The 26,871-nt window shown below is 37.6% G+C and overlaps 2 protein-coding genes across 7 annotated transcripts in view; one reads left to right on the forward strand and one right to left on the reverse strand.

Moving 5' to 3' along the window:
• Spty2d1 (SPT2 chromatin protein domain containing 1) lies at positions 1-22,232 on the forward strand. 2 transcript variants are annotated; one of them, XM_046437964.2, is made up of 7 exons: positions 42-186; positions 9,800-9,853; positions 10,779-10,893; positions 11,996-13,534; positions 15,954-16,125; positions 18,105-18,182; positions 18,965-22,232. In XM_046437964.2, the coding sequence occupies exons 4-7, from the start codon at positions 12,073-12,075 to the stop codon at positions 19,056-19,058; spliced, it is 1,806 nt and encodes a 601-aa protein (XP_046293920.1). In that variant the 5' UTR covers positions 42-186; positions 9,800-9,853; positions 10,779-10,893; positions 11,996-12,072; the 3' UTR covers positions 19,059-22,232. The 2 variants fall into 2 exon arrangements, with proteins under 2 accessions (XP_046293919.1, XP_046293920.1); XM_046437963.2 differs by lacking the exon at positions 9,800-9,853 and having other exon boundaries at positions 1-186.
• Misfa (mitochondrial sheath formation associated) overlaps positions 22,204-26,871 on the reverse strand; it is a 63,655-nt gene continuing 58,987 nt past the window's right edge. For 4 of the 5 annotated variants that reach the window (XR_009226141.1, XR_009226138.1, XR_006850346.2 and 1 more), the window contains 2 exons: positions 25,105-25,142; positions 22,204-24,097 (listed from right to left, as the gene is read on the reverse strand). Coding sequence is in view for 1 of the 5 variants with exons in the window: in XM_058577016.1 (XP_058432999.1) it covers positions 25,121-25,142 (22 nt within the window). In the remaining 4 variants the exon portion in view is untranslated. Of the gene's footprint in view, positions 24,261-25,104; positions 25,143-26,871 lie in introns of all 5 variants that reach the window. The other variant, XR_009226139.1, reaches the window with a different exon arrangement.

A 26,871-nucleotide genomic window follows, 5' to 3' on the forward strand; every position in this document is an offset into this window, starting at 1 on the left:
GGGTGCGTTGGGGAGGGGTGGGAAAGGGGTTGCCGAGGCAGAGCCCTCGGTGTAGCGGCTGCCTCGGGAAGGCGTGCTTTCGCCCCTTTCCGAGTGCTTGGCCCGGTCTCTGCTCCTCGGCCAAACATGGACTTCAGAGAAATTCTCTTGATAGCTTCCAAAGGACAAGGTGTCAACAATGTGCCGGTAAGTAGCAGGCGGGGTGCTATGTAGGAGACCCTAGTCTTCAAGTTCGGAATGGTGGCCCGTGGAACTTCAGGCAGCTGTCTCTCTGCCCTGGAGAGGAAAGACCTGAATGTCTTACTTCCTTTTTTCGGGGTAAAGAGAAGCTTGGGATGCGGAGAAAGCCTCCCCGTGATGGGGTTTCGCCAGGTTAGTTACCCCTGCAACAAGGACTTTGCAGTTTGTGTGCTTTGGAGTTGCTGTAAAGCCTGGGAGTGATGCACGCCTGGCGCTTAGTGGAATCTAGCGATAGTAGTTTCAGGCTTCGGCATAACTTTTAAGAGCAAAGGTTGAGGAGGAAGAATGTATGTAAGGGACTTAAGGGGCTTTAGGGTGTTGGCTTGATAGCCTTTTGACTGACTTCTCGACGATCTTCGGGTTAAACATTTAATGTTTTCTTGAACGGAGTTTATTCGTTCGTGGCCCCCACCACTGAGCCCCGCCCACTTATCGCTTGCTAAGTGCGGGGAGTATTACCTTCTATGTTTTGGAAGAGAGCTTGAGCAGATTCCGCGAAATCTGGGCCAACAGAAAGGCGAGATAGTTTAAGCTTCCGTTTACCTGTGCCCTTCCACACTCAGTCTTTGTTTGAAATCTAGTTCCCATTTACTTAGTACATGTTTGCCAATTCACTGAAATTCGCAGACCGGTTAAAGTGGAAAAGCCAAAGACTAAATTGGTAGAGTGCCTAGTTTGTGGGGTTGTAGCTGTTTTGCATAAATTAATCATTTCTGGATCTTCAGATGGTACCCGCAGCACAGCTGTAAACCGATAAATTGCATTGTGATACCTGCGGTTTGAGCAGTGAGGTGTGGAACTTAAATCATTACTTTCAAAGTCAGTTCAACTGGAATTAATTAACCTCTTACTATGTAATATGTATTTCCTAGATTTATAAAACATAATGAATTTTTTTAAATCTTCAGCCACTTGTCTTGTTGAATCTGGCCGTTTTCTTTTACCCTTTCGAAAATATTGATCTGAAATAACAAAATAATGAATAAAGAGCCCGTATAATATATATTGTGATATTATAATACATATATAACATGTAATATCATACACATATGTACAATATATGTATACATGTATAATATCACATATTATACGTATGAATTATATTTTTTTCTTAGTCATTCCCCATCCCAAGTGCTCAAGAGTAATCAGTCCCCTAAGATGTGAACCATAAACCAGCATGTTGAAGTTATGGGATCTAACCTTGAACAACAGAATTGCTATATGTGCATGTAAATTTTCTAGACAAATCAGTTTTGGGTCTGGTAACTATTCTTCTTTGCATAATTTGGTCCATTATTCTAGATCCTCCAGAATTTCAATTGAGGTCAAAGATTGATAATACTAGCTTTAGGAGTGTTCTGTGTAAGAACCAAGAATCAAGTTAGTCATTTCTTATTTTAAAAGCCAATGGCTGCTGGGAAAAAAGCAGGTAAATAATTCTAGAGCAGAAAATTTCAAAATATGTGTACATTTGAGGATATATATGTGTGGTGTTTGTGTGTGTATATGGGTATATGTGTATAGTAATCCATCTATAATTGCAATCACAAAGTGAAAAAGGATAAACTGTTGAAGTAATTTAAATTTTAATAGATGAGTAGCAGTTGTATATTTTATGAATCATACTCCTATTTTGTCCTCCCCCCAAATTAGTTAACCTAGAAGTTTGATTTTGTTAGCATTAAAATCCCTGTCCTTTTATATGAAATGAAAGTCACAAAAAAAGAAACTAACAGAACAAATTAAATTTAATCCATCTCCCTCTGCCCCCCACCCTGCTGTGCCCTGTGCTGGGGATTGAACCCATGGGTGTCCTACCACTAAGCTACATCTTTTGTTTTTATTATTATTTTTTTTAATTTCAAGGCAGGGTCTTAATAAGTTGCTGAGTCTGGCCTCAAATTTGCAGTCCTCCTGCCTCAGCCTACAAGTAGCTGGGATTACAGGCATGTGCCACTGCACCTGGCTAATCCATGATTTTGTTTTAACTTCATTCATCTGTTTGCTTTTACTTTCTTTATCAGCTCAAAATAATTTGGGCACCTGCAAACATACAGAATATTAAGATATTGCCATGTGTCCATGCCATATATCCCTCATATTTAATATATATTAACAAAATCTATATTTATGTTTATAATTTTTTGTATGTATGTGTGTATATGTTTTATATACATTGTATGGATATGTATTGTATACTATATATGTGTGCATATATATGTATATATGTATACACACACACACCCCACACATACTGTTGTTGAAGTGCTGGAGATCAAACCAGGGTCTCATATACTAGGCAAGTGCTCCATCACTGAGCTCTACCCCTAGCCCCCCATATAGCTCTAAAGAAATAAAGAGGGGCTGGGGATGTGGCTCAAGCGGTAGCGCACTCGCCTGGCATGCGTGTGGCCCGGGTTCGATCCTCAGCACCACATACAAACAAAGATGTTGTGTCCGCTGAAAACTAAAAAAAAAAAAAACAAAAAAAAACAAAAACAAAAACAAATAAATATTAAAGTTAAAAAAAAAAAGAAATAAAGAAAAATTGATGACAGAAGTCTTTACACTCCCTGCTTTAAAAAAATATAACAGATTATACAGTGTAACAAATTATTGTAAAATAAGTAACCTTATAAATAAAATACCATCCAAGTCAAGAAGCATTTTAAGATAGATGCACACACAACACCTCTGTGGCATACATATAACCTGCTTGACCTAAATTTAATTGACTAATGGTCTGAGAACCACAGATGCTTTGTAGTAACTGACAACAGGCCTACATCCCATTCTAGTGTTTAGTCCTCTTCCTCCTTTTAGCCATCTTCTTCCCTCATGTTCTATGTGGATCCTATTAGAGTTGGCATTTATTTTAGTTTTCAGGATTCTTAGGTCAGAACTTTGCTACAGATAGGAAGTCTGATGACTAGCAGTGATTAGACTAAAATCTAAATCAACTATACATCAACTTTGGACTCGTATTTTTATACATACTTTTAGTATGCCTGTGTTTTGACTTCAACCTTTCACATGAAGTCAGGGGTAGAATTTTATATGTATGGTGTTATGTCAGTGCTTAGAAATCTTGAAGCATTTTGGATTTTCAGTTTAGGGATGCTCAACTTGTACTAATATTTCCTGAATCATTTCCTTCCTTCCTTTTTAAATTTTTTTTTTTTTTTGGCAGTGCCTCGTGTATACTACGCAAGCTCTCTACCAGTGAGCTACATCCCTAGTCCCTCATTTCTTTTAAGAGAAATACTTACATTCATAATATAGGTAAAATTGCATCATGTATCGATGTCATTTCCCAGTGGAAACTGAATACAAAATAACAGCTGATCAAGGTGATGTAGCTAGTCATTGTCACTGGCTCTGTGTTTATTTAAAGGAGAAAAGATACTTTCGGTATCCTTACACTTGATTTTTCTCTGGGTTTCAATAGCAAAATGTAGTTGTCTCATTATGATAGAATAGTACAGCTTAGAATATGGATTCTTGTAAGTTTCATTATAATACATGAGACAAGTTATATGGTCCTTCTCATGGAAAATCTGGTGTGCACCCCACCCCAAACCAAAAGCTGAAGAGCAAGTCTTCATGTGATACCAGAGTTATGAGAATTTGGGGGTCCAGTTTTGTCCCTCCAGTACAAGAACCATGTACTAGAAATGGAGTTCAGGGACTTTTAACTGAGCTGACAGATTCAGATATTTTTAGGGGCCAGATAGATTCTTCATGTAACACCTCCACCTCCCCCCTCCCCCACTGCAGCTCCTATAACTCTGGGGATCAAACCAGGCCTTGTGTATGCTAGGCAAGTGCTTGCTAACTCCAGCCTTGATGTAACTTCTTGAAGTAGTGGATATAAAAATAATGGGCTCCAAGCTCTATGTATTCAAAAGAAAGTCTTTGATTTTTTTTTTCTTGCAAGGGGTAGGGGGAATCGGGGATTGAACCCAGGGGCACTCACCCACTAAGCCACATCCCCAGACCTATTTTGTATTCTATTTAGAGACAGGTTCTCACTGAGTTGCCCAGTCTCTTGCTTTTGCTGAGGCTAGCTTTGAACTGCCCATCCTCCTGTCTCAGCCTCCTGAGCTGCTGGGATTACAGGTATGTGCCACTGTACCCAGCTTATGATTTTTTATAGTAGGGTTTCCTTTTAAAGAACAGTATGGGCCAACAAAAAAGTCTCTGCAGGAAACTTTCCAGTGGGTAACATTTGATCTATAATGGATTATAACTAGATGACTCCCTTCCTGAATCTGAATATGACTTGTCCACTACCTGGGGCAGTTTTGGGTCTCTAACTTTGAACCACACTTCTCAACCAGTGTTTTAGGAGAAATTCTCTTAAAAACTACTGTCCACATTATCCCCATAAGGATTGTTACCTGTCTTCCCTTGTCACAACCTAGAGAATCTATCTCTGAATAGTAGTAATAATAATATTTATAGTATTTACTTTGTGCCAGGCATTGTTCTAAGCATTTTATGTATTAACTTAATCACCATAATAACCATATAAAGGAGGTTGTTTTACTGAGAAGATAACTGAGGCCCAGAGAGGTGAAGGAACTTGCACAAGGTCACAGAGCTAATAGTTGATAGGTCTGTTATGACAAGCAGAGAGTCTAATCCAGGCAGTCTGGCTCCAGAGTTCTTGCTCTTAATCATGACCTTGAGTTGAATGAAAAGAAGTGTATTGGTGGTAAGAAAGATTGACATCTATATAGCCTGAACTCATCCAGCTCCCTGTCTCAACTCTTATCTAATATTGCTTTTGACAATAACTCTTGGTGTTTTGTTTTGTTTTATTGTTTTGATACTGGGGGTTGAACCCACAGGTGCTTTCCCAATGAGCTACATCCCCTATCCTTTTTTATTTTGAGACAGGATCTCACTAAGTTGCCAAGGCTGGCCTCACACTCGTGATCTTCCTACCTCAGCCTCTTGAGGCAGGTATGCATCACCATGCCCAGCACCCGTGGTTTTTTAAAAAATGACATTCTTAGTGTATAGTAAAGTCTGAGGGGAGAGACATTTAAATGCCAAACTAACACCATTTAAAAACTGGTGGATAGGGCTGGGGATATAACTCAGTTGGTAGAGTGCTTGCCTCACATGCACAAGGCCCTGGGTTCAATCCTTAGCACCACAAAACTGGTGGATAGAGGAGTACTTATGGCCTTTTTGGCCTTGTTATCAGTGCCATCTTGATAAATAGAAGTGAGTCTGACAGTGAAGGAAGATAAGATAAAAGTTCAGTTGTACACCTGTCTGAGGTAATGAAATTCAAGAGGCCAGAGGAAATTAAGGAATGTCACTTAAGACTGAGGTTAGAGTTAAGATGAAAGTGTTGGAGTTAATGAGAAGTGAAGCATGTTATAATGAGAACAATTTGGACCTTAGTCAGGAGACCTGTTACAAACTGTGTAATTGCTTGTAAATATAGTTTATCTTTTTTTTTTTTTTTTTTTTTTTGGAGTGGGGGGAACCAGGGATTGAACTCAGGGGCACTCAACCATTGAGTTACATCCCCAGCTCTATTTTGTATTTTAGTTAGATACTGGGTCTCACTTGAGTTGCTTAGTGCCTCACTTTTTCTGAGGCTGGCTTTGAACTCTTGATCCTCCTGCCTCAGCCTCTTGAGCTGTTGGGATTTCAGGCATGTGTCACTATGCCCAGCTTAGTTGTAGTTGGGCCCAGTACCTTTATTTTGTTTGTTTATGTGCTGAGGATTAAACCGAGGGCCTTGCATGTGCTGGGCCATGCCCCAGCTTCTCATTTATCTTTTTTGGACCATTTCTAACAGAGTTGGACTAGAAACTCCGAAGAATCTACTTGATATTATTACATTTTATAATCATATATGTTTTGTAAACCCAATAACAGTAAATTTTACATATAACCCCATAGCAATTGGGAATAGTATGTATTGGGGGGTGTTTTCATTTTACCCTTTTTAGTCATCTGGCTAAGCTAGTGTAATGAAAACAATTGTTTTCTTATATTTGTTCCCTGGTTGTCATGTTTTGAGAAGATGTTTGAAATTGTGTGGTGTTTATTAAAGTTAAGGATATATTCTTTGAATATTTCACACTCCTAATTCTAACCAGTAACACTCTAATTTATGTAAAATCATCACAAAATTTTTATTTTCTACTTATAACACTATATTATCTCCTGGTAAAGTACAGCTTTCAAGAGGGGATTGATTACTGGTTCCAATATAACACATTCTATAACTACATATTTCTAGACTGAAAGCTCCTTCTTTTCTTTTCTCCTCTCTCTTTTTGGTACCTGGGATTGAACCCAGGGGCTCTTAACCACTGAGACACATTTCCAGCCCTTCTTTTTATTTATTTTTTGACAGGGTCTCACAAAGTTGTGTAGGGCCTTGCTAAGTTGATGAGACTGGCTTTGAACTTGTGATGCTCCTGCCTTAGCTTCCCACGCCACTGGAATTACAGGCATGCACCACCATGCCCAACTGAGTGCTCCTTATTTTCATAACCTGACCTAACAATATAGTTTCTATATAAACACATATGATTTTTTTTAAAGTGGCATAATATTTTCTAGTTTGGCTTTAGGATTACAAATTTTGGCAAAATCTCTGATTCTATATTTAAATGGCAGAAGTGCCACTATTGTGGATTATTCATTGGGTTCAGCAGAGTGACAGAGTTGGCTTGCAGTGTAATAGAATAGATATGCTTAGAATAAAAGAAACTCTGTCCAGCTGCTTTTCCTGAAGCTCAGACAATGAAGCAGCCTTTTGCCTTGAATCAGATTCAGAATTGATGGGCACATCTTGATGTACTGCTGCTAGAGCTACATATGACTATCTGATGCAGGGTAAAGTGCCAAATAGTTCTTCTCCCTTATTAAACAGAATATAATATACTCTCAGCCTAAGATTTTTTTTTTTTTTTTTTTAACATCATTCTTATTAGGCACAGTGGCACACACCTGTAATCCCAGTGATTTGGGATGCTGAGGCAGGAGGATCACAAGTACAAATCCAGCCTCTGCAATTTAGTGAGACCCTGTCTCAAAATAAAAAATAGAAAGGGCTGGGAAAATAGCTCAGTGGTAAAGTACTCCTGAATTCAACCCCCAGTACCAAAGAAAGAGAGGAGGAGAGAGGGAGGAAAAAAAGAAAAGAAATCGTTCTCTTCTCGTCTACCCCTGTGGGAAGCTATCTTATAAAGTATTCCATTACTATAAATCTTTTGAGTGTAACCTTCCTTAAAAAGCTCTTTCTAGCTCAATATTAAGATCTGTGGTCATATACCCAAGATAAATTTAAACACATATTCACATAAACCTACACAAATGTTCACCAGCAGCATTATTCATAATAGTAGAGCCAATCCAAATGTCCAACTGATGAGTGGACAAGTAATATGTTGAATATCTATAAAATGGAATATTATTCATCCCTTAAAGATGTGAAATATTGATAGATGCAACAACATGAACCTTGAAGACATTATGCCAAATAAAAGAAGCTAAATACAAAAGGCTACTGTTATCAGTCAGTGTTCTCCAGAGAAACAGAACCAGTAGGATTTATTTTAGGGAATTGATTATGGAGGCTGGCAAGCCCAGAATTTGTAGAAAAAGCCAGCAGGCTGGAAAATGAGGCAGGAGTTACTGTAGTCTTAAAGTATAATTCATCCTTTTCAGTTCAGATAAACCTTAGAGACCTACTCTTAAGGCCTTCAACTGATTGGATGAGACCACCTACATTAAGTAACTGATTTCTATAGTCCAGTCAAGTTAACAAAATTAACTATCATAGTCACATAATGTCCAATTTCATTTATATGAAAATCTAGAATGGGACAATCCATAGAGAGAGTACATTTGTGTGGTGGCCAGGGGTTGACAAGGAGAGAGGAAGGAGGAGTGACTGCTTTTTATGGGTTTCTTTTCAAAATGATGAAAATGTTCTGGAGTCAGTAGTGATAGTTGTACAATTCTGTGAATATAAGAAAAGTCATTAATTATATGTGTTAAATTGTTAGTTTTTATGGTACGTGAATTATATCTCGAAGATGTTTTAAAATAGAGATGATCAGTGGTGACCCAGTTCTCCCTGGCCACCTGAAGATTTATAGGTTGTGACCTAAACTATTTCTAGGTATCCTTTGAATGCATTTTCAAGTTTCAGAGAATATAGGAAACTATTCATTATGACTCAGTTCATGTAAATAAGATTACATCAGTAAATAAAATTAAACTTTATCAAAGCAGTTTAGTACCACTGTGCCAGCCCAAAGCTGAATTCTTGAATACCCCTTTCCTTGTTCTTCTGCATATAGATTTGATTGTACTATGATTTTAGGTGATACACAAATACTTTTATTTTAATAGTTATATATTTTGATATGAATTGGAAAAATATAAGTAGCTTTTCTAACCAGCCATTTCATGAGTATTATTGCTGAGGTAAAGCTCAGCAATATAATAGGTTGTGGTATTAGGTCTATATTGTTTTTTAAAATTAGTCAATAATAATATAGGTAGTATACTAAAAGGCAAAAATCATGAATGTATTTTGGTTAAATTGCATTAAACTATATCTCATACCTCCCCGCCTTTGCGTATCAGTATTCAATCAAGAACAGCTTTTCTGCTAGTCATTTCTTAAGTTTCTGTCTCTCGGCATTCCCAAATTAGGGCAAATGATGTCTTTCTCAGAATCATGTTAAGTTGTGCTCAGTGCTATGATACATAGACAACAAACCAGCCCTATTTTAAATATGTAGCATCAGTTATGTGTTCACATTTTTCTGGGGAAATCCTAGTATGGATTTGGCAGGTGAATCTATGATATATATAAATTGGACAAGAACAGGAAAATCTTAAGTTTTGGCAACAAAAATCAAATTATCCTCTTCTTCCAAACCTTCCTGATAGGTTGGAGTGGAGTTAATGAGTGACTTTCTGTCTTAAATCAGTTTAAATCAGGCATCTCGTTTGTGGTAGCATTTCCATAATGAAAATGTTAGCTGCTTGTGGACAGGGCCTGGGTTTGAGGTTCTCTTTTCGTAAAGTAGGGCAATTTTATATTATCTAGTTAGATTAGCATTATTACTCATCTTTCTCTTTAGTCTTCCTTTTCCTCTTTTTTCCTTCTTTTAAATGTTGGGAAAGAAAGAGTCTACAATTCAATTTACAAAAATAGGATCTTAGTAAAGGAACTTATTATGTCTCAGCCAAGGTGACTGGGGAAAAAAATTGGGGTGCTGTTTTGGGATTTCTGTCAGGGATGTGTCAGTTCTCAGCATTGCTATCATGCAGGATTTTCAGGTTGGATTAGGGCCTGCGCCTCCTTGACCAGTAGCTTTGTTGGTAGACTAATTTAGTTGCAACTTCAACCTGTTTCAAGATACTTTGTATTTGGCAGCCTTTATAGTAAGCACAGATCCTTTGGCTTTCCTCTAACAATTTCATACACATTGTGGAAATACTTTTTTGGTTTATAAATTGCTCACTTTGTTCTAGGAGATTAATGTTTCTTTTTCTACTACCACAGCAATAGGTTCAGGAGATACTTGAACTGGCATCTGCCTAACAAGACAAAAGGAAGGTACTTTAAATTCTTAATCCAAGTGCTGGAAGTATATCTAAGTAGAGTGCTTGTCTAACATGTGAGAGGCCCTGGGTTCCACCCCCAGCACTGTAAAAACAAACAAACTTATTTCCTGGCCCATGATTATAATGTGGAATGGTCCTAAAGATGACTCATCCCTGGTCTGAATTATTAGTTCTGTGTTTATAGTACTTTTATAATAATGCTTATAAAATGAAAATTTTTCCTTTCATAATTCAAATTAATATTCTACTTTTAGTCATTTCTTTATGCAGTTACATAAAAACTAAAGTCTAGAGAAATACCGTCTGTGCCAGGATAATATTAGTACTTTCTTGGGTTAGGATGGAACTGGTCTCCTGTCCTGAGTTTGTATAGTAAGACAATGGAGGTAGCACTATAGTTAAAGGTTATAAAGAATCAGGTCCTTCTCTGTTTAGATTTATTTCTTCCTTTCTTTTCTTGTGCAGGGGTATTGAACCCGGGCCCTTACACATGCTAGTCAAGTGCTCTACCACTGAGCTACACTCTAGTCCCCCTAAAATTCTTTGAAATGTTTTTTATTTATGGTTTTTATCCCTGGCTTTTGCCTATAGTCAAATAAAAAAGTCAGTGTTTTCAATGTTCTAAGCAAAATAGACTACATAGCTATAACTCCCTACTAGAAAATCATCTGGAATAGCAAAGTCAGGAGAGACAGTAAAGTAGTAATTTTTTTTTGTTTGTTTGAAAAGTTAGACTTTGGAATGCTTACCTCTGAAGGAAAGCTTTTGTTTATTTGTTCTTGAGGTTCTGGGGATTGAACCAAGTGCCTGGTACATGGGAGGCAAGTGCTCTACCACTGAGCTATACCCCAATCCCTAGACATTATACTATTAAAGTTGCATTGTTTATAACTTTTACTCTCTGTTCTTATGTTTAGAAAAGATATAGTTTAGCAGTGGGACCTCCCAAGAAAGACCCAAAAGTTAAAGGTGTCCAATCAGCAGCTGTACAAGCTTTTCTTAGAAGGAAAGAAGAGGAACTTAGACAAAAAGGCAAGTGTCTTAATATTAAGGTCTTCTACTTTCATATATTATTTGCAACACTGGATGTTCATAAAAACAGCAGAGTAGTGGATTTGGGGTGGATGTTTGTATGTATTAAATTTATGTATAGCTTTCCTTTTGTTCATATGTTGGTAACTTGTAAATTTTCTTTTACTGCTACTTAAAAGCTTTTTGGAGCCAGGTGCAGTAGCATGCCCTGGAGTCCCACCTATTTGGGAAGCTGAGGGAGAGATAGCTAGAACCAGAAAGTTTGGGACCAGCTTGGACAACATTGTGAGACCTTGTCTCTTTTAAAAAAAAAAAAGAACTTTTGAGGATTAGTGATCATGTCTTCTAATTGGCCATAGTGAATCCCTAATAAGTTCTTCATTCTTTAACTTATTTAACCTTGGTTCTAAAACTGTTTCTACTTATTTTGTATTTTATTAAATTAATAAGGATGTTATATTTTCAAAAAGAGTGTTATCTAAAAAATTTAAATATGGACTTTTTAAAACTATGAAACTCAAGTAGTAGTTTAAATGACAAAGAAAAGATTGAATAAGTATCTATTGATTTATAATTAACAAGTGGGTACCAGTTGTTCCCCTAACTTGGTATATTATTTGGTACGAACCATTTTCTTGTATATATGTATTTATTGCAGTACTGGGGATTGAACCAGAGGTGCTATACCAATGAACTACATCTCCAGCCCTTTTTATTTTATTTTTTTATTTTGAAAGTGGTCTTGCTAAATTGCCAAGGCTGTCCTTGAACTTGAAATCTTCCTGCCTTGGCCTCCTGAGTCTCTGGGAGTTTCTGGAAGTCACTGAGATTTTAAGTGTGTGCCATGTGTCTGGCCCTGTTTTCTGTATTTAAAGCAGAAAACCAAATTTCCCACTTACTGAGTCATATAGAAAAACCCATATGTTACCTACTCATTATGTAAAGATGACTCAATTGCTGCTTTTCAAATGACTTCCACATTTGATTCCTAGATATCTTCAATTTATAACTTGAACATTGCTTTAGCCAACTACTGATTTTAGATGAGCACACTGATGTCTTGAGACCTTGAAATAATATGTTCTTGTTTTGTCCTTTTTAGCCTTAGAAGAGAAAAGGAGAAAAGAAGAACTAGTGAAAAAACGAATTGAGCTCAAACATGACAAGAAAGCAAGAGCTATGGCCAAGAGGACAAAGGATAATTTCCATGGTTACAATGGGATTCCTATTGAGGAAAAGTCAAAGAGGAGGCAGGCAGTGGAAAGCCACACCAGCCAGGCAGTACAACAAGAGTATGAGATGGAAGAAGAGGATGAATTTTTAGAATACAATCAAGCAGAGTCAGAACAGGAGTATGAAGAAGAGCAAGTACCTCCCAAAGTTGAAAGCAAACCAAAGGTCCCCCTTAAAAGTGCCCCACCACCTATGAACTTCACTGATTTACTGAGGCTGGCTGAGAAAAAGCAGTTTGAACCAGTGGAGATCAAGGTAGTGAAGAAATCAGAAGAGCGGCCTATGACTGCGGAAGAACTTAGGGAGCGAGAATTCCTGGAACGAAAGCATAGGAAAAAGAAACTTGAGACAGATGCAAAACTACCTCCAACTGTGTCCAAAAAGGCACCCTCTCAGAAAGAAAGTGTGGGCACAAAACTTAGCAAAGGTTCTGGGGACAGGCGTCCTTCTTCTAAAGGAATGCCCTTTCCTCATAGTGAGAAGAAATCCAAACCCAGCACAGCCCATGAGAAACACTTATCAGTGTCTTCATCCAAATCCATGCCAGGAGAGAGGACCAAGGCAGGATCTGGCTATAGTTCCCAACCCTCACTTCGTGAGGGTCATGACAGACCTGTTTTCAATGGGGCTGGAAAGCCCCACTCTAGCACCTATTCACCAAGTGTCCCAAAGACTTCTGCCAGTGGGACTCAGAAATCTGCTACTGAGCACAAAGCCAAAAAATTTCCCCCTTTTCATCCTAGCCATTCCAAGCCTGGGCCCACAGTCACCCAACATAATAAGGCTAAGAGTCCAGGTACCAGGCAGCCAGGCAGCAACTCCAACTCAGCCCCTGGGAGACCCAGCCCAGGGACTGCTCGGTCCATACTTAGTTCTGGCCCTGTGCCTAGACGCCAGAATGGCAGCTCCAGCTCAGGACCTGAGCGCTCGGCCAGTGGGACCAAGAAGCTAGTCAGTGACTCAAATCCTTCTGGGCGGACAGTCACTGGTACAAATGGCCCTGGACGACCTGCAACCAGTTCAAGTGGCCCTGGGCGACCCATCAGTGTCTCAGGTAGTTCTGGGAGACTCGTAGGCAGTTCTGGAGGCCCTGGACGGCCTACAAGCAGTCCACATGACCTTCGACAACCGGTGACTAGCTCAGTACCCCCTGGGCGGTCGGTCAGTGGGCTTGGACGATCCATAAGTGGCTCTGTTCCAGCTGGACGTACTATCAGTAGTTCAGGCCCTGGAAGACCAGTAAGCGGCTTAGGACCTGGGCGAACAGTTAGTAGCCCAGGTCCCCCTTTAAAGCCCAAGTGTACTGTTGTCTCAGAAACAATATCTTCCAAGAATATTATTAGCCGAACCAGCAATGGACAGATAAATGGAATGAAACCTGCTCTCTCTGGCTACAGATCTGCCCAAGGTAAAATTGCCTCTCAATTTCCCCAGGATATTGGAAAGAGTACTTTGTGTTATATAATCAAGGACCTTGCAAATCTTTCCAAATGTGCCCTTTAGTGTACTCTGGTAGTGATGGAATCCTAATGTTTTGTCTGCCTGCCCTGTTCCTTTAATGATTGTGATTTGGAAAAGTCTTTAGAAAGAGACTTATCTGTGTTAACTGCTACAGTAAACTTGCTTTATGATTTGTGAGATAGGGGGCTGCACATGCCTTATATGGTTCAGTGGTTAAATTAATCTTTTCATGAACACTGAAGAGACCTGTCTTCAGGGGATCAAGGGTAATTGTAATCTTGAAACCTTTTGGTGCATTGTTCATTGAGTCAAAGTTTGTTAAGAGCCTATTATGTGGAGCTATTTTAGACTGTCCTTGTGTTTCTTCTCCCTATAATGGGTAGTATCAAAGTCTTAACCACTGGTGCTTTAGGAATCTGCTGTCCCAAGGTGCAGAATCATTGGTTGCATCTGTTAGCTACTAGGTTATAGCTGCTTCATGCTAACAGGCATTACTTTAAAGCATTTGTTAGGCACTGTGGAGAAAAAGAAAACAATGATGAAATTCCTTTAAATTTTCTAATTCAACTGGGCACAGTAGCACATGCTTGTAATCCCAGCTATTCTGGAGGCTGAGGCAAAAGGATCACAAGTTCAAGGCCAGCCTCTGCAAATTGGCAAGATCCTGACCCAATGAAAATGAGTGGGGATGTAACTTAGTGGTAGAGTGCTACTGGGCTCAGTCCTTAATACCAGGAAAAAAATATATTTTTTTTTCCTCATTCAGCTAGGTCATTGATTTTCAACAGGTGACTTTTCCCCCAAGGAGACATTTCACATTGTCTGGAGACATTTTTTATTTTTACATCTGGAGACAGGAGAGATGTTAATGAGTCTTTTGGCAAAAAAAAAAAGAGGTAATGGAGTGAGTTTTTCCTGTAGTCAGTTTAGTCACTCAGTTTGAAAAATTATTTTGAGAATCTTTTATACTCTGTTGAATTTTTGTTTTTTGCTATGGAGTCTTGGTCTGTTGCCCATGCTGGCCTCAAGCTCCTGGATTCAAGAAATCCTCTGCCCTGTGAGATTATAGGTACATATAGGACTTAAAATTTTTTAATGAAATTATGGTGACAAAAATAGAAGGGTGCTTCCTTTTATCTTATTTGGCAAAAATAAAAGTTAATGATTCTGTGACAGTTTGTAACTTTTATTTATTCATCTTTAGGTATTTTACTGATCTTTTAAATCCCAGACGTATGGACACTGCTAAGCTAGAAATCTGGGATAAGTCAGGCATGGTGTGCATACCTGTAAACCCAGTGACTCGGGAGGTTAAGGCAGGAGAACGATAAATTTGAGGGCAGCGTCAGCAATTTAGCGAGACCCTATCTCAAAATTAAAAATAAGAAAAAGGGCTGGGGTTAGGGCTTAGTGGTCAAGCACCCCTGGGTTTGATCCATAGTGGCAAAAAACTTGGGACAAGCAAATTCTTTTTTTTTTTTTTTTTTAATTGGTTGTTCAAAACATTACATAGCTCATGACATATCATCTTCCATACATTTGATTCAAGTGGGTTATGAACTCCCATTTTTTACCCCAAATACAAGTTGCAGAATCACATTGGTTACACATCCACATTTTTACATAATACCATATTAATGACTGTTGTATTCTGCTACCTTTCCTATCCCCTACTATCCCCCCTCCCCTTCCCTCTCATCTTCCCTCTCTACCCCATCTGCTGTTGTTTAATTCTCTCCCTTGTTTTTTTTTTCCCCTTTCCCCTCACAAACTCTTATATGTAATTTTGTGTAACAATGAGGGTCTCCTTCCATTTCCATAGTTTCCCTTCTCTCTCCCTTTCTCTCCCCCCACTCGTCTCTGTTTAATGTTAATCTTTTCCTCATGCTCTTCTTCCCTATTCTGATCTTAGTTGCTTTCTTTATATCAAAGAAGACATTTGGCATTTGTTTTTTAAGGATTGGCTAGCTTCACTTAGCATAATCTGCTCTAATGCCATCCATTTCCCTGCAAAATCCATGATTTTGTCATTTTTTAGTGCTGCGTAATACTCCATTGTGTATAAATGCCACAGTTTTTTAATCCATTCATCTATTGAAGGGCATCTAGGTTGATTCCAAAGTCTAGCTATTGTGAATTGTGCTGCTGTGATCATTGATGTGGCAGTATCCCTATAGTATGCTCTTTTAAGGGGACAAGCAAATTCTATTCCTTCAGGATACCATGCTGAAGGACAGCCTGTTTGCTCTAGTTTTTAAGAATACTGTCAATGATTTCTCAGAATCTCAAATTACATAGAACTTGGGTGGTAATATTTTAATATTTAAAGTTTTAATGTTCCTTTAAATAGTGGTTTCTCTTCTTAGGTCCTCAAAGACTTCCTTTCCCTACTAGTTACAAAAGGCAGCGAGGATATGAGGAGGAAGATGATGATGATGAATATGATTCTGAAATGGATGATTTCATTGAAGATGAAGGAGAACCTCAGGAAGAAATATCCAAGCACATTCGAGAAATCTTTGGCTATGACCGAAAAAAGTAAGGCTAAAGAAGATTTAGATAAATGTGATATACTTTTTATTTTTAATAATTCATGTTATAAGGGAGAAATAAATAGTAGATTCACTGAGTGTAATGCTTAATTGGAAAGCCTTGGGTGATAGTTATTTTGAATAGAATTACCCTTTGGGCACTTAATATTTTAGAATCCAGAATAGTTTAGTTATTTGCATGAGGACCAAAAAAAAAAAAAAAATACCCTTTTCAATCTGTTATCTTATATATATTTAAGGAAAATGGAACATGTAGTAGAAATAGATTGGCTTTGGGCTGAGCCCAAAGTACAGGACTTTAATCTCAGCCTTTAAATTTCTCTTCCCCAACTAAAGCCAGGTGTGGTGGTGCATGCCTTAATCCCAATGACTCAGTAGACTGAGGCAGGAAGATAGCAGGCTTCAGGCCAGCCTCAGCAACTTAGTGAGACCCTATCTCAAGAGAAGATTAAATGAAGGGTTGGGGGGATGTAGCTTAATGGTAAAGCACCCTGGGTTTCAAAATGCCAAGAAAGAAAAGGGAAAAGAAAAAAGAAGGAAATAAAGAAGAAATGGCTAAGATTTTTTTTTTTCATTTTTTTAAAAATTTGTTATATATGACCGCAGAATGCATTACAATTCATATTACACATACAGCACAATTTTTCATATCTCAGGTTGTAGACAAAGATGGCTAAGACTTTTTTTAAAAAAGAAAACAAATTGGCTTTGAAGTCAGAAATCCACCCTGATCTGACACCTGCTTTTCTTTTGTGTAAAAAGTTTTACTTCTTTTTTTTTTTTTTTTTAAAGAGAGAGAGAGAGAGAATTTTAATATTTATTTTTTGGTTTTTGGCGGACACAACATCTTCGTTTCTATGTGGTGCTGAGGATCGAACCTGGGTCGCATGCATGCCAGGCGAGCGTGCTACCGCTTGAGCCACATCCCCAGCCCCTAAAAAGTTTTACTTCTAGAGGCTGGGATTGTGATTCAGTGGTAGAGCACTTGCCTAGCACGTGCGGGGCACTGGGTTCAAGCCCCAGCACCACATAAAAATAAAATAAAGGTATTGTGTCCAGCCAACTACAACTAAAACAAAATATTAAATTTTTTTTTTTTTTTTTTTTACTACTCAATGTGGTCCATGGACAGTAGTGTGGGACCAATAACATTGATACACCTGAGAGCTTGTTATAAATATGAGCTTTAAGGATTCACCTCCGTCTTACTGAATCCAAATCTACTTTATAAGGTCTCCAGATCATCCATATATATATAATTACATTAAAGTTTGAGAAGCTGGGTATAAAGCCTAGAACAATCCTTACATAAGTACTTGCTACCTCTTTAGAAACCTAGATGAGAAAAGTTTAAAAAAAAAATTACTAGAGTGGAAGAATTAGATTAAAAATCAGATCTAAAAATCTAATCTGAGCCATGTGCAGTGACATAAGCCTGTAGTCCCTGGTACTTAAAAGACTGAGGCAGGAAGATCATTAATTGAGGCTGACCTGAGCAACATAGGGAGACTCTCTTTAAAAAAAAAAAATAAAAATATAATCTTAGTGCTGTCAGTAACTTAGCTATCAACTCTTGGTCAAACCATCAATAAAATTACTTTAGTTTCTTCTGTCCTAAAGTCCTGTGCCACCTCATGATGGTCATGAAACTAAACGAGATTCAATATATAAAATAATTTTCATATTGTGCTTTCAGGATTTTAATATAAATTGAGTGAATTGAGGAAGCATTGTTGGATTGGTACCTTCATTAACATTGGAGTTGGGAATAGCTGCTTTCTAAGAATAATAAGTGCTCATTTAATTTGTTTTTGCAGCAGAAACTCACTTCTACCTATTGTAGAAGTGCTAAGCAAGGAGGAATGATCCTAAATGTGTTTGATTTAGTTATAAAGGTTTTGATTTTTTCAAGTGAGAGGATGTAATTTTTTAAGAAATTTTAATTTTTTTAACAACTTTCTTCAGATACAAAGATGAAAGTGATTATGCCTTACGTTACATGGAGAGTAGTTGGAAAGAGCAGCAGAAGGAAGAAGCAAAGAGGTAAGCATAAAACTTTACACATTTGTGCAAAAATATCCTAAAACTTTTCCACACCTTTTAAAATGTTTTCTCATTTGTAAAATTTGAATACACTATTTTACTCATTGAGGTATTATGAAGATTAAGACAATGCGTATAAGGTGCTTACCATGCCTCACATGTGTAACATACAGTAAATATTAGAGGCCTCGAATATTGTGAGGGAAATGCTGTGCTTTTCTTCCTCCATTAGATTCATTCTCGCTAACTTCTAACTTTGTTGGCTTTGAGGACCCAGTAGCAGTAAATTAGATTCCCTCTACCTGGTTCCTGTTTGGCTACCAAATAGTAAACTAATGATAATTTTTCAGTAGGGGTAACTTGTGATTACTTTGCTTATAGTGTTAATTAATAATTATTATTATTACCTATTATTAGTAAATAATTCATTTCAGTCTCAACCCACAAAACTAAAACTCTTTCCCCCTTCTGTAACTAGATAAAATGTCAAAGTGTTCTTTTGAATGTTGTTATTGAGTAAATCATCTTTGTTCTTTATTTTTAAAAAGCTTTTGAAATAAATTTATATTTTATTACTTTGATAGAAATATTAAGGCGTTTTGTTGTTGTAAGATTTTTTTCTTCTACAATTTGGGTTTGTTAAAAAAAAAAATAAAATCTTGAGGCTTTTTGAGAACATCAGCAGGGTTCATGTGAGCTTCCAGGTGAAACTGCAGTTTTTGATTTTTAAAGTGGTAATCTCATGTATATTGACAAATACCATTTAAATTGTTTTTCAACAGTTTAAGACTAGGTATGCAAGAGGACTTAGAGGAAATGAGACGTGAAGAAGAAGAAATGAAACGTCGAAAAGCCAAGAAGCTGAAGAGACGTTAGCTGCTCTTTATTTTTGAAAAATTCTGGAAACACTGCTGCAAGGAGTTTCTGCCTTCAGACTGAATAAGCCCCCTTCATTTTAGATTTATACTTGGGTACTCAAGAGAAGGAATGCATACTGTTACTTACAGGCTGTCAACTGAGCATAAAGTATTTTCAAATACTCCAGGGTGAAATCTGTAATGCCCACAGTGTGCTCTTATGAAGTTAACTGTTCACAGATGCCAGCCTTGATCCTGATGAGCTATGCACTCTAATGTGGGGCCACTGACAAGTCAACCAATCTTCTGTTGTTCCTTTGCTACTTTAAAAGGAAAGAAAGGATTGCCTCTTGACTCCTTATAATTCTGCTGATGTGAGTAGGGCACTTGCCTGCCCAACTCCAAATCAAACTTATTGTCTTTATGAGGAACCTGGCCCTTCCATGAATGTTTCCAGCAATAAAGTGACCTGTCCTAATCTATATGTTTGGATTGAGAACTCAAAAATGTAGAGTAAATTTTATAATTATCACATGGATGTCATCCTTGTGACTTTAAAGTACAAAGTAGAAGGAATTATATTGTATTCTGCATTATACATGGATTGCATTACTGAACATTCTTATTAATTTAGGTGGTTAGGCAAATAAAAGTTTTCCAGTTAAAAATACAAGTTAGGCCAATATAAGAATGTTCTTTTCTGAGTTTTCCTTTCAGATTTATTGGGTTATTTTTTGTGGTTTTTTTTTTTTAGATTTATTATGTTGGCTTTAGCGTAAAACAGACAAGGTCACTGTGCTGATTTATTTTTTTCTAAAGAAGTTCATTTTTATATTGAAGAAAAAAATTATTTTATTCAAATGTTGGATTTGAGAGAGTGTTTAAAAACAAGAAAGTGACATGAGCGGCTCCCCCAGTACAAAGATATTTTGGAATCCCAAGGTCCCCCTGTACCTCTTGATGTTAATGACTGCATTTTTAGCTTAAATTCCTTAGAAAATATCAATGACAAAAAACCAAAAACTAAATTTGTTGTGTATTAAAGAGCATCACCTTCTCTTTTTTGCCCATATTGCACTTTTCTTTCAAACTATGCACTGTGAAGAGATTCCGACTCCCCAACCCCCTAACCCCCAGGTAGAAAAGGGTGTTTCCTGTTATTGGTATTTTATTGGGCTGTGGAACTTTCTTCATTTTCACTCTTAAAGTCATATCTATAGACATTATATCACTTAAGCCTCAAGTCCAAACAGTTCCAGTCAGGCTGACCTGAGATCTGTCTGGAAGGAAGCCAAGTCTCAAGGACAGTTAGCAACAGAAAATGAGACAGGATATCACAGAGCATTTGTCCTTAACTCCAAATATGGAGGTTTGGAGGCAGTCAGAAATAAGCTTGTAGGACAATACTTCAATAATTGTTCTGGCTTAAGCCACTGGACAGTGGGGGAAAGGAAGTAGAAGGGGAATTGTCCTACAAAGAATCCTTACTCACTCTTCAGCAGACACAGACATTTTCATATATTCCTTTTTACCCATGAAGTCTTTATTCTTCGAGTTTGGGTATTATAGTATTACAGAGTACCATTGTTAGCTTTCATTAATGGGACCATATGACCAAGTCCTTTAAAACTTATTTTGAATTGAGTTTCAAACTTTGAAAGTGCAAGGATTCAATTTTAAAGTTGGAATCCCATGAAATGTGTTTTCTTCATTAGGAGTAACACCATAACTTTTCACATAGATGTTACACTAGTAGTAGAAAATCCTATTGACTTCCTCTCACCCATCTCAAACACCTTCAGTGAAATTGATTTAAGGGTAGTGGGATATTCTGTTTAATAGGTTTAGAACATTTTCTCTACCATAGGCCCTCCCTCAAAAAATTTTTTTTCTTGGATTTTTTTTCAATATTCAGACTCTGAAATTTGTAATTACAATCAAGTACTTATAGCTGAAAGATTTCTGGTGGCTTAAAATTTACTAGCACTGAATGAATGGTGCACTTATTACTGAAAGAAACCATTGTGCTAGATTAGTAGGAAGAGTCAGGTTGTAAATCTATCACTTTTGAGCGAGAAGTATTCTTTCATAATAAGATGCTGACTTGCATCAACATTATAAAAGAATACTTCTGGCTCATTAAAAAAAAGAAAGTTGTAAATTAATGTTGGCCTTGTTTTCAAGTCCTGTCTTCCATTTTGTTGTTCTACACTTCCTGACCACTCTTACAAAAAGCTTACAAGCCTCTGAAGAAACTGGAATGGGCTGTTATTTTCTCAAGGTTTACAAATTAAGTGATTGATTTTTAATGTATTCTCTACAATTTTGATTTTTAGATTTTCTTAATATTTGAAGATGTGCCTTTTATTGGGTAATGTTAATTCACGAATGTAATAATGTTATTTCACAATTATAATAATGTTACATGATCATGGGTGTGGCATTCTCTAACACAAAAGATGTGAAAAGAAAGTAGTTTTCATAAAACTCATGGCTCTGATTGCACAGTCCATTTTGCTTGTGATGTTTCTATGTCAAAGCAAAGGGCACTTTCTTTTAAGGCTACTTTCAGAACTTGTCTTTGTATTTTCTCTATAAACTATAAATGCAATTATGTCCATTTGGAGGCCAGGGTACCACATGTCACAGGCAGCCTTACATGTGTGCCATGAGAAAGTTCAAAGACTGTTAACAAAAAGAAAGTCTATGGGAACTCAAAATTTCATTTTTTAATGGTAATCCCCAAGATTTTCTCCAAGAAATAAATTGTTATTTTGTATTTTGTAACTTAAAAGCAGCTATTAGTACATTTCTGAGATATAGCAGGAGACCAAAACATTTTTGAAAAGAGAATAAATATATGAAGAGAGACTGGTTGTTTTATTTTCAGTGTGCTGAATATATTAGACTATTTATTTTGTGAGTGGATGTGATGAAATAAATATTCAGGTGTTTAGTATATGATTAAGAGTGGAATATAGATTCTTTGAAGTTGTTAAATCCATCATGTCTTTTACATAATGGACAAATCAAGTTTAAAAAAACAAACAACAACAAAAAAACAACCTTACATAGCTTAGCTTGTTTTCTGGTGCTGTTGACCTGCAAGAGAAAATACTTTTGCATATACAGGTGAATGTTTTGCAATTTATGTATACAAGAAATTGTAGGCATTAAAGATATTTTATTGATATTTTTAGTGATTTGCATTTATTGATCAAAACTTTGAGTTATTCCTTATCATATTATACAGTTTTCTAGCTAAAATCTCCATAGATTTTTCAGACTTTAGGGGTTGGGTTTGTCTCCTGTACACACTTCTCTGCTTGTTCTCTGTCATACATTCATGTCTCTTCAGCCCCTACTACTGATCTCTCTCTCCTTTTACCAGCTTAAGTCCTGTTGTGCTCTCAGATACCCAAGTTAAGAGAACTGTAAAGTGGCTAGAATAATACATTCAGAAATTATAGTAGTTGTGTTTATGGATTTCAGATTCATTTTATTTTTCATAAAAAGGAAAATCCATTCATTGTGAAGAGCCACTTACAAATAGTTTAGTAAACATGTACCAAGTAATCTTGTGTGAGCTTTTTGTCATTATAACCAAACTATCTGACTAGTTTATTTTGGACTCACAGTTTCATTAAGTCTCAGTCCATGGTCAGCTGATTCCATTGTTCTGGGACCATAGTGAGGCAGAATAACATGACAAAAAGGTGGGCAGAGAAAAGTTGCTAAGCTCATTAGCTTATATAATACATAATATAAAATATATAATCCCCAAAGGCACCCCAATGACCTGCTTCCTCTAGCCACATCTTACCTGCCTATTAGTTACCTAACCTAGTAATCCACTCAGATTAATTAAACCATCAAGTGGATTAAGCCACTGATTAGGTTAAAGCTCTTATAATCTGATCATTTTACCTCTGAGCATTCCTGCATTTTCCATATGAACCTTTTGGGGACATCTCACATCCAAACCATTGAGACTATATAACCAAAAGATCTGCTTTGCTGGAAAGGATGCAGTTCTCTAGAGCATTGGAATTACAATCCCTAACCTGTGTTCCCACTTCCTGAGTGTTAATTGAAATCCTCAAACCACTTTCAGAGGGCTTATAAAGATCTTAGGGTTCAGGGCTAGGGATGTAGCTCAGTGGTAAAATGCTAGCCTGGCATGTGAGAGACCCTGTAGTCAATCCCCAGCACCACAAAAAAATTCTAGTGTTCCTACACTTAAATTTATTAATAAAATAGGTTTCATACTCAGGTTCCATCCCAGTTTCATAAACTACGCTGTACCATATGGAGGTCTGAGCCGTTAGCTTTTATGTCTACATATACTGGCTTTAAGGAATTATCAGGCAGCTTCTTGTCTTCAGGTGATAGACATTTAGGTAACAAAATCCTCAGATATCCCAGTCCTTCTCATTGGACTTGCCTTAGCACATAAAAGCATGTACTGGACAAGGCCTGGGTCTTAATCTTGACTTCGGCCTAGAGCTGTGTTGGCAAGATATTTAAGCCTCTCAATTTCTGCCACATTGCAAAGTTAACACCCAGTTTCAGAAGGCTAATATGTGTATTTTAGTATCTGTTCTCAATTTTAAAATGAGTTCCTTTCCCCACATGGGGTAAACTTTGTGTTCTTAGTAATAACTAAAAAGGCTACAGAGAAATCCCTACAAAGAAAAGGCTTAAAGTTGCTGTATCCTCTAGCCTTTTTTTGTTAACAGTACTTAAGAGGAGGATATTATTTGGAAAGTAGGTCTAAAGAGCTCTAGAAATTTCTATCCTTAAGGAAATTGAGTAGGGGACACAAAATTGCCTTGGAAGGGACCCAATCATCTCCTACCACCTTCTTACCCTCCACCTTCCTGTTATAATAATACCGTCTTTGTTCATCTTAAAAAGTGTGGAACTGGACATAAAATATGACAAAATAATGTGCAATTACTTTATGAGAAACCAACAACAGGAACTGTACAGCTAGTCAGGTGAGCTTCAGAGCTGCATTACTTCACCAGGATCATCCTTGCTTACTTCCACAGGGGTCTGGGGGGAAAAAAGTATGTCAGGTGGGTCCAGCGGTTGCTAGGGTGAAGGGCTCAAGCAATTGCTCTTCTTGCCAAGGGCGGCAAGGGTAGTTGTGTCCAATTCTGTCTCAGGTACCTAAGACCTCTGATGCTGGCTGCCAGGGGGCTCAACAAAGTGGGAGCTGACAAGAGGTAGAAAGGAAAGAAACATCAGCTACCAGAACCCTTTGTCAACAAGTATTTATGCAAAGATGGGTTAAGTCTGGGTTGCTGAAATGGACTGATTTAGGAAAATCTTATGAAGGTTGTTCATTTAAAAATATGCTGTTAGCATACTATAGATTAGATCACCCATGTCAGATACCTTTGGCTCTGGGCCAGAAACATCCATCCCCTTACCTCTAAATGAATAACTTTAAAAAAATCAATAAACTCCTTTAAGAAAATATGTGTAAAAGAGCACATGAAAGAAAGTGGGGGGGCTGGGGATGTGGCTCAAGCGGTAGCGCGCTCGCCTGGCATGCGTGCGGCCCGGGTTCGATCCTCAGCACCACATACAGACAAAGATGTTGTGTCCGCCAAATACTAAAAAATAAATATTAAAAAAAAAAAAAAAAAGAAAGTGGGAACTCCAAATTCTGAGTGTGAATAGTAACAGAAGTAGGTATTTTTTTTTTTTTGGTACCAGGGATTGAACCCAGGGGTGCTTAACCACTGAGCCACATCCCCAGCCCCTTTCCCCTTTTAAAAAAAAAATATTACTTTTATTTTCAGACAGGGTCTCACTAAATTGCTTAGGATTTCACTAAGTTGCTGAGGTTGGCTTTGAATTTGCGGTCTTCCTGCCTCAGCCTCCCGAGCCACTGAGATTTACAGGCATGTGCCACCGTGCCTGGCTAACTTTTTTTTTTAAAATACAAGAAGAGAGTATTTGTTTCTAAAGTTACTAGAGTTGGATTTTCATGCCTAGTTTGTTACTTAGGGGTATACACTTCAAAGTAGGAACAAAGTCAAAGGTACACTTACCCCTCCTGGGGGATATTTAAATCCCTTCCACATCGTTCCTGCAATGAGAAGCAACCATAAGACAACGATCATTGTGGGGCTTCTTGCTCAGCTGGTGGTGTGTGCCTAGGGAAATGGGTGGTTCTGGAAGGTAGTGTTCTATTCCCTGAGTTCTGGGAACTGGGCTGTCTTCATTAGAGACTAGAGGATGGATGGCCCAGCATGACAGCTCCTGGTTGACGGTCTCTGGGGTCTACTCTAAACTAAAATGGCTCTCCATGGCCATTTTGGGGGGCAGGGCTCAGACACCAATTGTGACATCAGCCCCTGTGACACTAGGGAAAAAAAAAATCACAGTGCACAGCTATGGGATGGTTGGCCAGGATGCCACCACATATGTTGGAGCAAAGAAACCTTATCAAAAGGGCCCTTATACTCTAGTGACTGTTTAGGATCTCAGTAACATCACATCCTTAATAACAACTCATTGCATACTAAAATATATAACTGGTAGCTTTAAACAATCTGATACAAAAAAAATTGCTATTCAAAAAAACAAAACAAAACCATCCTGGATTTACTGAGGGAATTAACTGGTTAGGTATACTATGAGCAATTAACTTTAAAGAGTGGCAGCTCTATAGCCCCTGACCTTTTTTTTTTTCTTTTAAGAGAGAGAGAAATTTTTGACATTTATTTTTTTTAGTTTTAGGCGGACACAACATCTTTGTTTGTATGTGGTCCTGAGGATCGAACCCGGGCCGCACACATGCCAGGCGAGCGCGCTACCGCTTGAGCCACATCCCCAGCAGAGCAATTAACTTTAATGCTATTGTTAGGCTGTTCAAAAAGGAAAATTCTTGCATTTTGTGAAATGCAATTTTCATCATGCAGCATAAACCTTACAACTACCGTGGGAAAAGAAGACAAGAAAGATGGACTATTATGTTCATTTCACAGCTGAAGAAATAGGCATAGAGTTGTTTAAGTGATTTGGTCAGGATTACACAATGTGGCAATGTCTCAGCTAAATATGTTTTCAGTTCTTCCATCCACATCCCCACGCTTCTCACAAAGGTCTGACTGCTTTGGGCCAATGCTCTCTTGGAAATCCTGGGGCAGATGGATTAAAAAACAAAATAAACAAGCAAAAAACCAACAACAACAAGAAAAACCAATCACCAAGTGTCCTGCTCTTAATATACCTAAGATTAGGGCTTGACACCTCTTCCTTCTTAAAAAAAAAGGTGGCAGGGTGCTTCCAAAAACACTGCTCCTGTGTGATCAGGATAATAAGACTACAAAGAGTTAAGTTTATCCATCAATGGAACCACTCTTGAGAGGCATAAAAAAAATAACAACAACAAAAAAAAACAAACAATAGGATGCAAGAAACCTAGGAGATGGTTTGCTGAAAGTGATATGTCCATTTAATATTTTCTGTAGGCAGTCTGGTCTAGTGGAATGAATATGAGAGGCTTGAATCCTTCCCTCATCATTGAGCTGGCCTTGGGTAAATGCCTGAGGACACTATCATCAGTAAATCTTTGTTTACTAGTTCATTATTTTACTTAGTTGTTAAGTTAGTATTTTACTAAATGTTAATTGTCTGGTTTTGCATTAAATACTTACATGAATTCCCATATGTAATTTTTACAAAAATAGTTAAGATACTGAGATATCTCCCATTGTACAGATGATGAAACTGAGGTTCAAGGAAATTAAACTTCCCCAAGGTCACATAGCTAATAAGTGGCAAAGTTAGAACTTGAACTCAAGTTCATGTTC

The sequence above is a fragment of the Marmota monax genome, unplaced genomic scaffold (assembly GCF_021218885.2).
Source record: "Marmota monax isolate L192 unplaced genomic scaffold, Marmota_monax_Labrador192_F-V1.1 WCK01_AAM20220418_F8-fsc00061, whole genome shotgun sequence".
Lineage (NCBI taxonomy): Eukaryota > Metazoa > Chordata > Mammalia > Rodentia > Sciuridae > Marmota > Marmota monax.